This window comes from Diprion similis, chromosome 6 (assembly GCF_021155765.1).
Source record: "Diprion similis isolate iyDipSimi1 chromosome 6, iyDipSimi1.1, whole genome shotgun sequence".
Classification (NCBI taxonomy): domain Eukaryota; kingdom Metazoa; phylum Arthropoda; class Insecta; order Hymenoptera; family Diprionidae; genus Diprion; species Diprion similis.
Genome location: NC_060110.1, coordinates 11,646,670 through 11,661,965, shown reverse-complemented (window position 1 = coordinate 11,661,965; position 15,296 = coordinate 11,646,670). Strand labels below are relative to the sequence as shown.

General features: G+C 37.4%; 3 protein-coding genes across 5 annotated transcripts in view; 1 reads left to right on the top strand and 2 right to left on the bottom strand.

Moving 5' to 3' along the window:
• LOC124407574 (cadherin-related tumor suppressor) overlaps positions 1–5,144 on the top strand; it is a 100,728-nt gene extending 95,584 nt beyond the window's left edge. For both annotated transcript variants that reach the window (XM_046883837.1, XM_046883836.1), the window contains 8 exons: positions 101–377; positions 487–768; positions 882–1,186; positions 1,264–1,529; positions 1,641–2,084; positions 2,163–2,529; positions 2,656–2,874; positions 2,988–5,144. In XM_046883837.1, the coding sequence (XP_046739793.1) occupies positions 101–377; positions 487–768; positions 882–1,186; positions 1,264–1,529; positions 1,641–2,084; positions 2,163–2,529; positions 2,656–2,874; positions 2,988–5,015 (4,188 nt within the window). In that variant the 3' untranslated portion in view covers positions 5,016–5,144. The remainder of the gene's footprint in view (positions 1–100; positions 378–486; positions 769–881; positions 1,187–1,263; positions 1,530–1,640; positions 2,085–2,162; positions 2,530–2,655; positions 2,875–2,987) is intronic.
• A 1,331-nt stretch (positions 5,145–6,475) lies between these two features.
• LOC124407603 (uncharacterized protein C1orf198 homolog) lies at positions 6,476–9,407 on the bottom strand. Its single transcript, XM_046883898.1, has 2 exons — positions 8,776–9,407; positions 6,476–8,666 (listed from the first exon to the last, which is right to left on the bottom strand). Exons 1-2 carry the CDS (start codon positions 9,064–9,066, stop codon positions 8,034–8,036), a joined length of 924 nt encoding a protein of 307 aa, XP_046739854.1. The 5' UTR covers positions 9,067–9,407; the 3' UTR covers positions 6,476–8,033.
• A 2,964-nt stretch (positions 9,408–12,371) lies between these two features.
• Positions 12,372–14,112, bottom strand: LOC124407609 (dysbindin). Of its 2 annotated transcripts, XM_046883905.1 has the most exons (5): positions 13,900–14,109; positions 13,391–13,680; positions 13,001–13,156; positions 12,643–12,783; positions 12,372–12,505 (listed from the first exon to the last, which is right to left on the bottom strand). In XM_046883905.1, exons 1-5 carry the CDS (start codon positions 13,953–13,955, stop codon positions 12,414–12,416), a joined length of 735 nt encoding a protein of 244 aa, XP_046739861.1. In that variant the 5' UTR covers positions 13,956–14,109; the 3' UTR covers positions 12,372–12,413. The 2 variants fall into 2 exon arrangements, with proteins under 2 accessions (XP_046739861.1, XP_046739862.1); XM_046883906.1 differs by lacking the exon at positions 12,643–12,783 and having other exon boundaries at positions 13,900–14,112.
• Positions 14,113–15,296: the final 1,184 nt, after the last annotated feature.

Below are 15,296 nucleotides of genomic sequence, written 5' to 3'. Positions count from 1 at the left end.
CGAGCCTGAGTATTCTTGCTTCACAATTTATACGCGCCAACTGTTGAGAACGAAAAACAAAATGATTATCCAGTAACGAAACATGTTTTTTTGCAAACAGGTTGATGTAGAAGATTCCGGAAATCCGCGAATGCACAACGAACACACGATAACTGTGATTGTTCTGGATCAAAATGACAGCCCATCCTCGCCACGTTCAGTCCACGTAATGGTTCATTCATTCAATGGTCAAACACCCCTGGGGAAGGTAGCCGATGTCCATCCAAACGACCCCGATACTACCGGTGATTACACCTGCAAAATATTGCATGGTGCAAATTCCGGGGTATTGAGCATTCCGACCAGATGTGACCTACATACAAATAAGATTACAGCAGGTGTGTAGTACAGTCCTCAAATGCTCATAGCTGACGATTTTTTTTTTCAAACAAATGATTAATTTTTCTACACATATAATATATCGTGACTCGATGCTCACATTTTCAGGGTCGGGATACTCTTTAAGCGTGTCTGGAAGTGATGGCAAACATCCTGACGTTATATCAAAAGTGACCCTTGAATTTTTGATTTTCACGAATACAACCGTCGAAAACACAGTCACATTGCGTATAGCAAGAGTAAGTGCAACGAAGTTTCTTGCTCAATATTACCGGGCTCTCGTTGATTTATTGCAAACAGAAATGGACGTTGGCGATACCCTGACAATTTATAGCATTGGGGAAAATAAATCGGATTTGGACATTTCATTGGCCATCAAATCACCACAAGGTAACTCATTCGCTAATTAAACATACAGTATTAAAAGAGTCGCACTGTGATCCAAATTGCAAAAACAATCTAGTCTACAGAAACCAATAAATTTATCAATCATTTTCCCACAGGCTATCATTCGAAGTCTGAAGTAATAGAGTTGCTCTCTGGCAAACGAGACGAAATACAAGCTTTACTTCAAGGGGCAATAATTACTGTTGGCTATTCACCGTGCGAGCAAATGGCATGCGAGAATGGGGGCGCTTGTAGCGATCAACTAGTTGTTTACGAGGATACCAGAATTACAGACAGTCAAACTTTGATCCTAACGTCTCCAAAGGTTCGCCACGAAATGGTTTGTAGGTGCCCTGATGGATTTACGGGCGACAGGTGTGAAAAACGACAAGATCCATGTTCACCAAACCCTTGTTTCTTGGTACGTCAACAAAAATCACAGTGAATATTCAGCACATAACAAACGATTTCATAAATTTATTCCTTCATTTCTTCCAGGGTGGACAATGTCGCCGTCTCGGATACGATTTTCATTGTACCTGTTCTCCCGGTCGAGAGGGTAAATTATGTGAACTTGAACGGGGTGATGCCTGCGGAAGTAATCCGTGCCGCAACGGTGGATCGTGTAGGGAAAGTCCGGATGGTTCAAGTTTCTTCTGTCTCTGCCGAGCAGGCTACAGAGGAAATCACTGTGAAGCTATTGCGGATTCCTGTAGACCAAACCCTTGCCTCCATGGCGGTCTCTGTGTTGGCCAAAAACCTGGGTATGACAATTTTTGATCAGAGATTTACCACCGCAGATTTTGATGAAGGTTGAAATGATATATCACATTTTGCGAACGATTCCAATGACAGAGTACTGACTTTAATTCCAGATATCGCTGCAGTTGTCCCGAGGGTCGTTATGGTCGCCACTGTGAACGTTCGACTTTTGGATTCGAGGAACTTTCATTCATGTCTTTTCCAACATTGGATGTCAACACAAACGACATCACTATCGTTTTTGCTACAACAAAACCAAATGCTCTACTGTTATACAATTATGGTCCCCAAACTGCAGGACGTTCCGATTTTGTAGCTCTAGAATTAGTCGATGGAAGAGCTGTATTTTCCTATGGCGGTGCCAGAAGTGCTATTACTAACGTAACCATTAGAGCGGGTGAAACATTGGCCGATGGGAAATGGCGAAAAGTCACAGCTACGAGAAACGGAAGAGTTGTCTCTTTGAGTGTTTCTAATTGTAAAGAACATGGAGACGTGTGCGAAGACTGCAGACCTGGAGATGCCACTTGTTATGCCGATGGTATTGGCCCTACTGGGTCAGTAACTCAAATCAACCATCACATCACAGGTATTAATCTACGGAAATAATTGACATTTCTTCTTTCTAATTTCAGAACTTTGAATTTCTACAACAACCTACTGATGTTAGGGGGTTTAGAGAACGCTGACCCAGTTTTAGAACGCCCGGATCAAATACACTCTGACGACCTCGTCGGCTGCGTACATTCAGTTTCGATAAATGGTAGAACCCTGAATCTAACTAATCCAGTCAAATCACGAGGCGTAACGGCTACTTGTGGAAGGTCGGAACGAAGTCCTTGCGCCCGAGGCAAAGAGGACTACTCATCCTGTGGAGCCAGTGGAAAATGTTATGACAAATGGCATCAGGCGGTTTGTCAATGCGATAAATTCATATCACCAAACTGTTTGGGTGCTTTGGAACCAGTGAATTTGAGCGAGGGTGGATTCATTGAATTTAAGGTAATCGAAAATACGAAGGAAAGGCGCCCGACCCTAAAAGCCTTTTCGAATTTAAACGAAAGTCTCACGTTACGGAAAATAAATACTATCCGAATATAAATATATTAACTCTCAATCTTTGATTAGGTCTCGGAGAAGCACAAGAGAATGCAACTATTGGAATATCTTTATGGTGGATCCACATTGTGGCATAGGAACAGAGTTGCCAGAGATGTTCCCGAGGAAAGCAGCCTCTTAACCGTGGCTCCAGCACCACCAAAAACAATTGGGTTAATGTTTCGAACTGTACGTTCTGATGGTATCCTTATCTATGCAGCAACCAACAAACACTTCACATCTGTAGAGGTATGCATACTTCATATACCGAACATCTTATAACAATAGTTATTTCACATACTGATATTGTCCTAGCGGTAATACAACAAGAAAATAACAAGAAAATACCATTTGGGTTTCAGCTATCCAACGGGCAATTGATTTACTCGTCATTACTAGGATCTCCGGTGAACATGACAGCTACGGTAGAAGGTGGCTTAGCGGATGGACGCTGGCATAATTTAACTCTACACGCATACTCACGCGGTCTTAGATTACTCATCGACGGTGTTTTGGCTGGCGATGAACTAGATTCAGCCGGGGTTCACGACTTCTTGGATCCGTATCTGTCCGTTTTATCAATCGGTGGAGTTCAACGAGAACTGTACTTTGCTCGCGATTCGGTGCCAAAAAGCTTTGAAGGGTGTTTAGCCAATTTCACAGTAAACAACGAAATACAACCGTTTAATGGCTCTGGGTCTGTTTTCAAAGAAGTCAGGTATCACGGAAAAGTTGGAATGAACTGCCGAGGACCCATAGGAATTAGCGCCGCGGCGGTCCCAGACCCACTGAGTATTGGAATAACATTGGTTATTGTATTTTTCGTGATCCTTCTGGTTGCCATATTGGTCAGTTTCGTGGTCTTCCGACTACGCAGGCAAAGCAAAGAAAAATCAGCGCCATCAGGAGTGAATAAAAGCAACAATACCATAATGGCAGGAAACGCTTTAGTTGGACCTGGAGGAGACAATATAATGTCGAGACACGAGAACACTTACATTTCGGACACTTCTGATCTTCGAGGAGTCGGACATATGGGACCAGAGCTTATCTCTAAGAAGTATAAAGAACGCGAAATAAACTCGTCCGAACACAGACCGCAGAGACCCGATATCATCGAAAGAGAGGTGACCAAATCACCACCGATTCGTGACGAGCACCCTCCCTTACCACCACCGACACAGAGCTCTTTACACTCCCACGAACATAATCCTGAACCGGAAATGCCCGAACATTACGATCTCGAAAATGCTAGTTCTATCGCACCGAGTGATATCGACATTGTTTATCACTACAAAGGCTACCGGGATGGGATGAGGAAATATAAGGCAACGCCACCACCGATTGGCAGCTACGCCAATCACCATAAACATACGGGTCAACAACACAGACACACGGGGCCTTTTCCACCGAGAGCTATGCCGCCGCCGGCTGTTGGGCAGCCTCCGGGACCAGCTCCAAAATTATTGCAAAGTACCCCGTTAGCCAGATTATCACCGAGTAGTGAATTATCAGCCCAACAGCCGAGAATACTAACGTTGCATGACATCAGTGGTAAGCCTTTACAAAGCGCTTTATTAGCCACAACTTCGTCATCTGGTGGTGTTGGAAAAGATGCGTTGAACTCGAATAGTGAGAGAAGTTTGAATTCGCCAATAATGAGCCAGCTATCAGGTTCAACTGCGAGCCGTAAGGCACCGCAATCGAACAACGAGAATGTCAACAACGTTTCTTCAGGACCAATGGGCTTAACGGCTGAAGAAATTGAGAGATTAAACTCGAGACCGCGAACATCAAGCCTAGTGTCAACCTTAGATGCGGTGAGTTCATCCAGCGAAGCAAGAGGCCCGCCTACCCACGGCCCTTTACATCTTCACAGAAGACACACGCCCCCGCCAGAGCGACTGGAACGGCGTAATTCGACAACTACGGACGAAAGTGGAAATGACAGTTTCACTTGTTCCGAAATTGAATATGACAATAACTCGTTAGTGGGTGATAAAAGATCGGATAATTTATTCAGCAAGCCAGATGACGAAGAAGTGCCATCAAGGACTGCCGAGTCGTCGCAATCTTCTAAACCTCCACTACCACCGAACGTCAATTACGACGGATTCGATAGTTCGTTCAGAGGCTCTCTTAGTACATTAGTGGCGTCGGACGATGACCTATCGACACATATGGGTGGTTTGTACAGGCCAGCTAACAATGGCTCACCATCGGCCAACACGGCATTGAGCTGGGATTATTTATTAAATTGGGGACCTAACTTTGAGAGTTTAGTCGGCGTTTTTATAGACATTGCTGAATTGCCAGACAGTGCCAATCGAGTACCCAGTACGCTCAGATTGCCAGCTAGTATACCCAAACCTTCCGAGGAGTATGTCTAGTGCAAAGAAATTATGTAAATCTTTGATAATTTTAAAAAGTAAATTACTTGCGGTGAAATTTATTTATATAGAAGAGTGGCTCAGTTTTAGCGATTATTTTAATGATGTGAATAATTTAAAGATTATTATAAAAAAAAAAAAAAAAAAAAAAAAAAACAGCCATTACTTGCACATAAAGAGAAAAGTAGGGTAATTGAAGAGAACGTATTATAGCACTGCTGAAAATAACGAAATAGAAGCATATCTCGATTGAATTGATTTCAAAGTGATAACTAATGGTGCACTATGTAAACTCATGTTTATAATACCAATGACAGTTGTGTGATACTGTAAAGCTATAAACATCTTGCCATACAATGTTCCATAGGACTCTTAAATGAAGAGAATTGAATATATTAGTTTTAAGACGAAATAGCATGTAAAAAATCTTATAGGTATATGATTTTCATCACCTTGTATCAGGGTGTATAATTTGTTTAAGAACGTGTGAATATTGATTGGAGAATGAACTATTAAAAAGAGCTATTGTAAGAAATGCAGTAATGCGAGTTCAGTCAATATGCCGGAAAATTTGTATGTAGTTCTTGATATTAACCGACGAAAGAATCGACTTATGAATGACCCACATCAGTGGTTTGATTAATGGAAACTTGTAAAATGAACAAGATGATTCAATTTAGTACTTTTCTCACAATGGCTCAGTTTCAATTGTATATCAAGTCTATTCTGAATATAAAATACTCGCCGCTGAGAATTACGGTAAATTCTCAAAGTCGTGCAAGAATGTGGAAACAAGCATTGTTGCAATCCTAGCCATAACAGCGTTTTTAAACAATATATAAAAAAAAAACATTGTCCAAACTGCCAGACTGATTTTATAGATTTTATTATGTAATATAGCTATGAAATGAATTTCAACAATGTTTTAGTGAATGTAAATTATAATAATTGTTTTGTAAATACTGCGTAAAAGAGATTATGTTATTGTAAAAATATTGTGTGAATGTATGAAAATTGAAGAATGCTATTTGCCACATTTGTAATAAAAATTAAATTTATTAATTGCATGTTTTATTCAAATAATTCTCGGTTACGCTAATGGTCCGATTTAATTTCATCCCAATTCCATATTAAGAATTGTTTGAATTCATCAACGTGTTTCAACAATTTATCAATGGAAGTTCATCCGAGTTGGACCCACACATTTTTTCAACTAATGATATCGAAGGTACGCACATACTGCAATGTTAAACATTATTACCTAATTTTATCTCACGCAGGCGAAAAAAATCGGAGTGGAAGGGGCTAGGTGGATAAGATCTTAAAAAAATATTTGCCAAATCAAGTATTATCAGGCTTTTAATATATCAAAAAAAAACAAAAATCGGTGAGTAAAAAACCTATGAGTATATAATGAAAGATTCAAAATCTTACATCATTCTAACCAATTTAGTTTCCAAACTTACATTACTACTGATACTAACTTTTAAAGATATGTTTATTCGCTAAGTAGTCTTGAAAAATGAGATAGTAAAAAAGTTATTTTTAAAAATGGCTATTCAATATATTCATTTTACCCATTATCCATACATGTAAAATTGTTCTAGCATCGAAGGTATGCGAAATATTGTCTCAAGTCACGAAACTGTACAATTATTGATTTAAACTAGACATTTTCTCAAACTTTTCCCAAAACTCAAGAATCTTAAATCATGCAAATTTCTAATGTTAATCATACACGTAGGTTTTCATTTTGTAATGCATGGAATCAGTCTAAATGTAATAGCCTCAAAATTAGTAACTTATCAGCATGGCCATCGATTACTTGCTTTAGTTTATGAATCTATTAGCCTTTTGTGTGAATATTATTAATGTAATAAAATAATTCGAGGTAGTACTAAAGTTGTAAACATTCTCTGATATCAATATACATGTATCCACATCTTTAGAACAATTTGATCTTAAAACAATAATCGTTAACTGCAATCAAATTGAAATCGATAAGTTCCCAGAGCATACGCAAAAGTAATCAGCTCCAAGTGAAACTTTACTAGTCGTGAAATAACGTTATCAAGAATAACATTAGGGAAAATTTAAAAGATGGGGACTATGTATAGACCACATTTTTACCTCTTCTTACCAATAGCCAAGCACAAATATCAATAGAGTATGCATATCGGATTATTCTGCATCAACCGATGCAATAATATCGTGAAACATTGACAGATCATGTCATCAAGTTTAGAACGTTAAGGAAGTTGATCTACATCAAAAAGAAAATCAGCCATTGAAGCCAGTAAAGATTTACGAGTGTGAAAAAAACAAGCGTAAAAATTACTTCGAGTAGTAATTTACTTTTCAACTACCATCCCCTCTACTTTCAATCGGTAGTTCAAGTAACTGAATTTCATGCGTTTATTTCGTTGCCTTGACATTAACCTCATGATAGATTCACGTGAGCATACTTTGTCATAAATATATGACTTCAAGTTCAAAATTTATCAGAGATACAATTAATTACAGGCTAAGCTGGTGAGAGCTTGTAAGCAAATCACTTGTGGCGTATAATGCATCCCGGATAATAAAGAAAATTCAGATTGAAATAGAATGCAATTCGTAGCTTTTCAGCAGGGATAGTATGTCCAAAATCAAAACTCTGAATAGAAGATAAATACTGGTAATTCAGATGCACAGAAAACAAGTAAAATGCACATCATCAATGACACTCTCGTCAAAATATAATAAATCGGATAACAGGATTTTACGTTTTACTGACCATCGATGTATTAATTTACGTGATTAATAGTCAATTTACAAGGACACCATTTCTGCTGTATGCTATAACTTGCAATGCATTTAATTCAATATCTTCTTTGGTATGCAGCATTTGCTTTCAGCATCACAAATTCAATTACCTAGTAGAAATAGAATTCAAATTCGCGTATGTCTGTAACTGGCCCAATGAAACGAAACATTACAAGTAGTGATTATTAATATGTCTGAGAACATGTTAACCAATTACCAATTGTCCAAAAATTCAAAGCCAGTCTTTGGAATACCGTCATCCTGAAGTTGTGACAATTGAAAACTACTGTAAGAGTTGGGGGTTTCTAATAGCGCAGTTGACTCGTTGATTTCATTAGTTTTCATTTTTGTGGATGAAGTCAAGTTAATATTCATCTGATTTTTATCCGTGTTTTGAATCGTTACTTGACAATTTTTCCCTGATAGATTCTTTTGTGGTACCAGACATTCCGTATCCTCGTTATTTAAATTATTTTGGATTTTAAGAAGTGACGTTTTGCCAATAAGCTTTGAAAAAATACTCTCTGGTTTATCTGTTTCTGGATGACTGTTCAACAGAATATCACGCTCATTAGCAACATATCCTTTGGCTTTATCAGAAAAACCTTCAGACTGATTAAAATTCATATGATTAATAGATGCTTCGTTATGATTATAATTATCATTGTGGAGAGTATCGTTATCCCTTGGTATTTTTGACGGGCTTGAGAAATGTGAAGAATCACTGATATAATTACTTGACAACTTTGGCTTTGTCTCTTCATGCGAATCGAATATATTCAAATTCATTTGAGATTGAGTCATCACAGAAAACGGTGCCGAATGTTCGTCGCGCCAGCGTAAGGTCTGAGAAAGAAAAGTTGACTGATTTAGATTATTGTGCGATGTCGGATGCAGCTTATTCTCTGCATATCCGTAAACAATGAATACGTAATATCCACTGTAGATAACTCACCGATCCAGTATCGTCAATCATGTATTTCATTCCCGTTTGAATGCGCAACTTTGGATAACTATCAGGCAAGTCTTTAACATTTTCACTTTTTTTCAAGGTATATTTTAGCGCCACTTCGGGTTGAATGATCGTCTCATCTATGGCTTGGTTTTTCTCCGCAAGACTTAACGTGTTCCATAATCCTTCATAAGCATCTTTGGTTGCAGCTACATCTTCGCCGATTCGTTGCGCGAGAGGATTTATATTATAGAAATACTCTTCGGCGAGAGCATTTAAGGTTTTGCTACTCATGTTACAATAGTGCCTCGCCAAGAAATTGTTTACAACAATTTACTGTCAGACTTTTTACTATTCTTGTATATTCATAGCATCGGCACAATATATATGAAAAAAAGAAGAGTAGCTTCTGGTTAAACCAGTTGAATCAATCACTTATTCCCCCTTAATTATATGATCTTCCACCTCTTTTTTTGCGAATTGAATTCTGCGCATACGCGTACATTTTATACGTAATTACACAAACATTTTGGCTTTTCCATAACTTACTTGACAGATACAAAATTTGTTTGCAGCGTCTGACAGAGCTCAAAGTTGTGGTTTGACAGGACGCGCCTCGCCACCTGCCTGACTACTAGGCAGTAGGCACCGCAAATAGCCTCTAGTCACCTCACCGATATATCTATGTGTACGTGTATAAGTCATAGAAAACAAATATAAGTCACCAGCTCTGCGGTCGCAAGCCTGGTTTTCAATGACCGAATCAATGCCGACGCGACCACTAAAATGAGACGCGACGTAGCTGCACGCAGCAGTATGATTGGTAGAAATTCGGTGATGTTGAATTTTGATTGAAAAAAAAAGAACAGAGTTCGAAGTACGGTTAGGAATATTTTTATTCTGAAATTGATAACGGTGAACTTTTTGGCCAAATTTCGGAGTTCAGAATTCGTTAATTCGGTAGGAATTTCTTAAATTTGAAATTTCGGAATTTTCTGAAAAAAATGTCCCATTTCGAATATTAAAATATAGTTTAAAACACGAACCTTCGTACCCAAGATAGGCAACACATGGAGGTTTCAGTCCGAGCGAGGAGCTTCCACGCCCGTACGTCTTGGGTAGTGCGACATGCTTTTTTCAATTTCGGAAATCTCGGTTCACGAAAATGGTAACAGCCCTTAGGGGGTCATTTTGAAGGGAAATCTTTTGGGACCAAGAATTTTTTTTTTTTTTCTGAAGCTGAATTTAGAACAATTTATGTTTGGTTGAAAAAGTTAGTCGAATGGTTTACTGAAGAGGTCTAGTGAATTCGTTTTTGAGGGTTAAAAATCAGGCAAAGGGGTTGAAGCGCGACGGAATTTGATTTTTCGTGTCAGTTAATGAAAGAATCTACTTTCACTTTCAAAATGAGCTATTTTTGAGCCCTCTTCTGATGCACGAGACGTTTTTTTATGGCCGTTCAAAGTTTTTGTTTTTACGTTTTTGGATGGAAAGTTGAAAAAAAACTTTTCGAAAAAAAAAATCGTAGCCAATAGTAGATATCCAAAACACATTTTGAAGAAAAATTCAAATGTCCGCAAAATTGACGCTTCCTTTCCAGAAAGTGACACAATTGTCTTTGCAAGGTCAGAACTCGGAAAAAAATGGCGTCAGCCAAATTTGGAGAAGTGTTTTCAAAAGCTAACCTACTTTTCACGAGTGTATTTTACAACGCATAGTTTTCTTTGAAAAAAAATTTCCTTTTCATTAATAACTTGAAAAGTTTGACGTCATTCAGAAGTACTTGTATTGGTCACTAGTAAGTAGCAGTATTTTATACTACATCATGGCCGTGTTAATGCGCATGCGGCCCCGACAACCTACAGAGACGCATCCTACTAAAAACAGCAGAGCATCAAGTCCACGCGCAAAAGGCGCGCTGAATCCTGAATGACCGAAAACTTCAAGGCTAATAGAGAGTTGGTAAAAGCCATACAAAATTGTAGAATATCACATACGGTATTTCAATTGTCAGGTTTAAATATATCTTAAAACGGTTACAAATTTTTTTTAAACAAATTTTCTTTATCTATTTAAAATGCATTAAAATTTTCCATGGATTAATTTTTAATACGTGCAACATTCACGTCATAATCTTTACTCTTCAGAAAATTTTTCTCCATTTTCGATTTTCTATTTGAATAATGATATGAAATCGTTTCGAATTCGAAAAAATAGAGCACAAACACCACATATATTGAAACAGCATCTTAGTTTTACGAGGTGTTCGAAATCTCCGGACAGAGCAGAGTATTGACGAATAAATGGAATGTATAGTTAAATCAAACTTACCCGTTGTTGAATTTCTGCACAATATCAGCCTACTTCACGTCGCTGCATATTATTACACAAATCTTGATACTCGGTGGTAGCAAATTTTCACAGTAATTTTTCACACACAACAAAATTATAACTGGCTTATCTGCGTCTGACAAAACAAAAACACCGAAGGCTTCTTTTAGGTTAAAACAACACTAGATCGTGAAAGTCACGGTAATAATTTTTCAGAGAACAATTAATCAATCTTATCCTGTCCGTCGCCTTCCGATTTAGAAATAAACAGAAATAATCACTGGTTCTGGTTACTCGCACGAATACCTAAGAGAAAAACAAATGTCCGTCGACCACCAAACAGCGATTTATTCACCAATATTTGACATGTGCATGACATGATTTGGACATAATTAGGCCCAATTACTACGGGGACATTAACCGATCAAAAAGATATTTAAAGCATCGTTGAATTAGTTACACAAACGAAACCGACACGCCGAAACAAGCACGTCCGAACTTGCCGACGTTCCAGAAACTTATGTCACTAGCAAGATGGCTGCCGATAAGTCGAACGATTCTCGGAAATGCTCGTAAATACGCTTCATTTGTTTTCATGAGCCGCGGCGCGTACTACGAATGGACGCGTTTGAATGTCAAAGCGCAATTGATACACATCAATGATTAAAAAAAATACATCTATTTACAATAGTTGTTATTATCATTGATACATGCACTTTTGGGTACTGGAGATCTTTCCATCCGAGCTTACCTAATATTGCTATTTTAGTGAATGTTACTGAATGGCCCTGCACACGTGGCCCTTTCAGCACAATTGATATCAGACTGTCCTTATAATACGATTTAATATAAATAGTCATATGCAGCTGTGCAAAAAACACTAACTGAGCAATGCAGTGCTTTTTTGTATACAAGTCAGTTCATTCTCGAAATTCAAAATATTAGGAACATGGCAGGCTTATGCAAAAACTAGTAGTAAAATAAATCTGTCGTATATTTTTACCATTATTTAATATAGCTTTATTTACATAATACTTACATGCTGTATTCTCATTTGATGCAAATTTTCAATGTTTCTTCAATGTTTCAATAATGTATCATTACTTCTTCTTCCTTACATGTACGGAATATACGTTAGTTGCACACTATTTACAAGTTTCCCTGAACAAATGCGTTTGAATATGTATACATGTGTGAAATCTGCTGTTGTCTTTTACAAACTTATTGTTAGAGCAAATAGATTGAGGCACCTTTGATCGTATGTGTTCATATTTTATACCGTCGTCAAGATTTTTCATAAATTGAATAAATCAATTCTTAAGAAATTCATCCAGATCTGCGAAGTCAGCATTGTCTAATTCGACCTCATCTAGCGATTGCCCATGTTGAACACTCGCTAATTCTGGAAACAGAACATAATGTGTAATTGTAATTTCACACTAAATAACGAAATATCTCTATTCAATTTCTTGCACTCTCAGTTACTTTCGTTTCATAAAATTGCTGCAATCGTAAGGTACATTGGCAAGAGTTACCCACTTGGAACTGATCCGGTGGTTTTATACTCCTGCATCTCTTGCTTAAACACTTCCCCAAAAGTTTCTTGTCTTTCTTTCAGAGTTTTTTGCTGTTTCAGTTCATGCAGCAAAACGCGATTGGAGTGATCGTCGGCTAATTTTGCTGGAAAACGATTACCAACACTTCTTGTAATAAAAGAACAATAAACAGATCAGTTATAAATTAATCTTAGCAAAGGCAAAAATTTTCACACTGTTAAATGTATAACAAAGAAATGAGAAATCAGTCCGAACATTGTATAGAACGTCAATAGATTTCTTAACATTAATCATGCACAACATCAGGTCATTTTAATTTTAATTGACGAACAAGATATCACCTCTAAAAGAATCCAATTCAGATAATTTTTTTTCTTTATAAAGTGCCAACTGAAATCTGTGATCCAGCTGACTGCTCTGTAAGTCCAGAGTTTCGTTTAAATCTTCCATTTCAAAAATAGATCCTTCAACTTCTTCAAACAACTCTTGGAGCGACCCTAGATGAACAAATATTTCACGTCTAAACAACTTTATCGGAAAAAAGACTTTCAACAAGCTTTCAGAGTATCGCGAAATGCATTTTAAGTTATATGACCTGAACAGTATAAAGGTAACCAAATCAATACCAGTATCTGTTATCAAATTACTTTTGCATCATCACCAGTTTCTCAACCAGGAATAAACATTTTGCAAAACTGAATCCAGACATGAATAGATGAATGATAGTTCACCTATCTGATCCATTAGATTCTGAATATCATTATTAATTTTTGGCACCGACGCTAAAGCATTATTGAGTCGTGCAATGCTATTCCACTCTTGCTCCAGCCTCTCGTGAATCGATGCTACCAGAGAGTCGATCACTTGAGCATTTCCTGCATTTTGTTCGGTAAGATCGTGTAGCTCGTTCCACTGTGTTTGGTAGTGGAACAAAAGATCTGCTCCCGCATCGTAATTGACGTTTCTAACATTTGCAGTCTTCTTGGGTTTTGAATTATCGCTTGCTGTAAGTCCTTTGATGCTGAAATATTTCACGTAAAATAAGCTTGATCGGCCTGTATTTCGACATCTTTTCTGTTTATCGAAGTAAACTAATTAGGCACTTGCCATACCACTCCAGACTGATAAGAAAGTCAATTAATACTACAAACGAGTTTTGATGATTTTCGGCATAAAAACTGTCAGCAAAATTTCGAATCAAATGATAACTGGTGAATGTTGGAGAATTAACAGGACGTACCCAGCAGTAATCCCGTCTTGGACAGTCTGAAATTTATTTCGTAATGATCCAAACATTTTTGTGATTCTTGGCACCGTAATCGTCGAATTCAATTATATTCCAGTGAAAGTTGACAATTAATATTCACACGCTTTGATGTTGTGACATGTCGGTCAAATTACTTAGTTGCAGCTTGAATAGGTTATGTTGGGTTACGTCGAGTGACAGCATTTCAAAACATGTACGGAAAACTGTAAAATATAACTCGAACGTCAAGTACAACGCGCCATCGCCGCATATTCGGTTAACTACACGAGCTACTGTCCGACAAAACGACTTACCATGACAAGAGAATTAGCGCCAACTACTGACTGCTACGTCGGTAATGAAGAGTTTTGAAAAAATTAAAAACTTCTTATTTCGCTAATAAACTCTTATTTCGATTTTCTTATATTTTCGAATCCAAACTCAAAGTCTCAAACCCAAGTCTTCAACTTTTCCAAAACTCATTCGGAACTACATAATTCACTAAAGTTTGCAGAGTAGCGGATCAGTGAAAAACTCAAAATTAACAGGAGGTGCAATCTCTTTCAATTACATGGTTTGCCGGTTGAAATATGCAAGATATTTTCTCATTATTATCTATAGCCTGAGAATTTTTTTTATAAAATTTGACAAATTTCATGGTACAATGCCCGCGCAATGCATCACTAGAGTGTCAGTCAAATTCCACCGCGCATATTCGTGAGGCACTTCAGTGCTTGCATGTCTCATTTCGACGGTAAAATTACCAAAAATGGTATTCAAAATCTTTGATACAAGAGATCGATTCACGAATAATTTCTACCAAGCAGATTGTATTCAGTGTTTAACTATGATTAAGGTTCTAAGAATAATTTTTACGATCAATGTATAGATTTATACGATTTACACGAGATCTATAATTATGGACATGCAACATCTTCTACTAATGGCCCAATTAAGGAACATTAATTTACGATCTATATTGCCAATGTAAGCCCCTACTCGATATTGATCTGTGGAACAAATTGAAACGCCTACTACAATTAGGTACTAAGTATTCTGATTAATTTCAATATAATCAATCTCGCGAGTAATTCAGTTTCATGACCCTGAAAGAAAAAAATGTGCTATTGATTACCCGAAGTGAGTAAGCCTTTTGTAGCAAATAGAAATGAACGAACTGAACAGAGTAAATTAGGAAATGGAAATCACGTGTGTTACATTTTAGTTCCGAACTTTAAACCAGTGTCAGATCGTTACATGCATTGTATGTAATTGCGCTTTAAAGAAATACTAAGAAAGATTTCGGCTTATTGAATTTTTGAAATTCTTCGTTTGCAAAAAAATTGCCTCCTTATAATATGTAACTATTTTCTTGGTGTGAATTTATTACC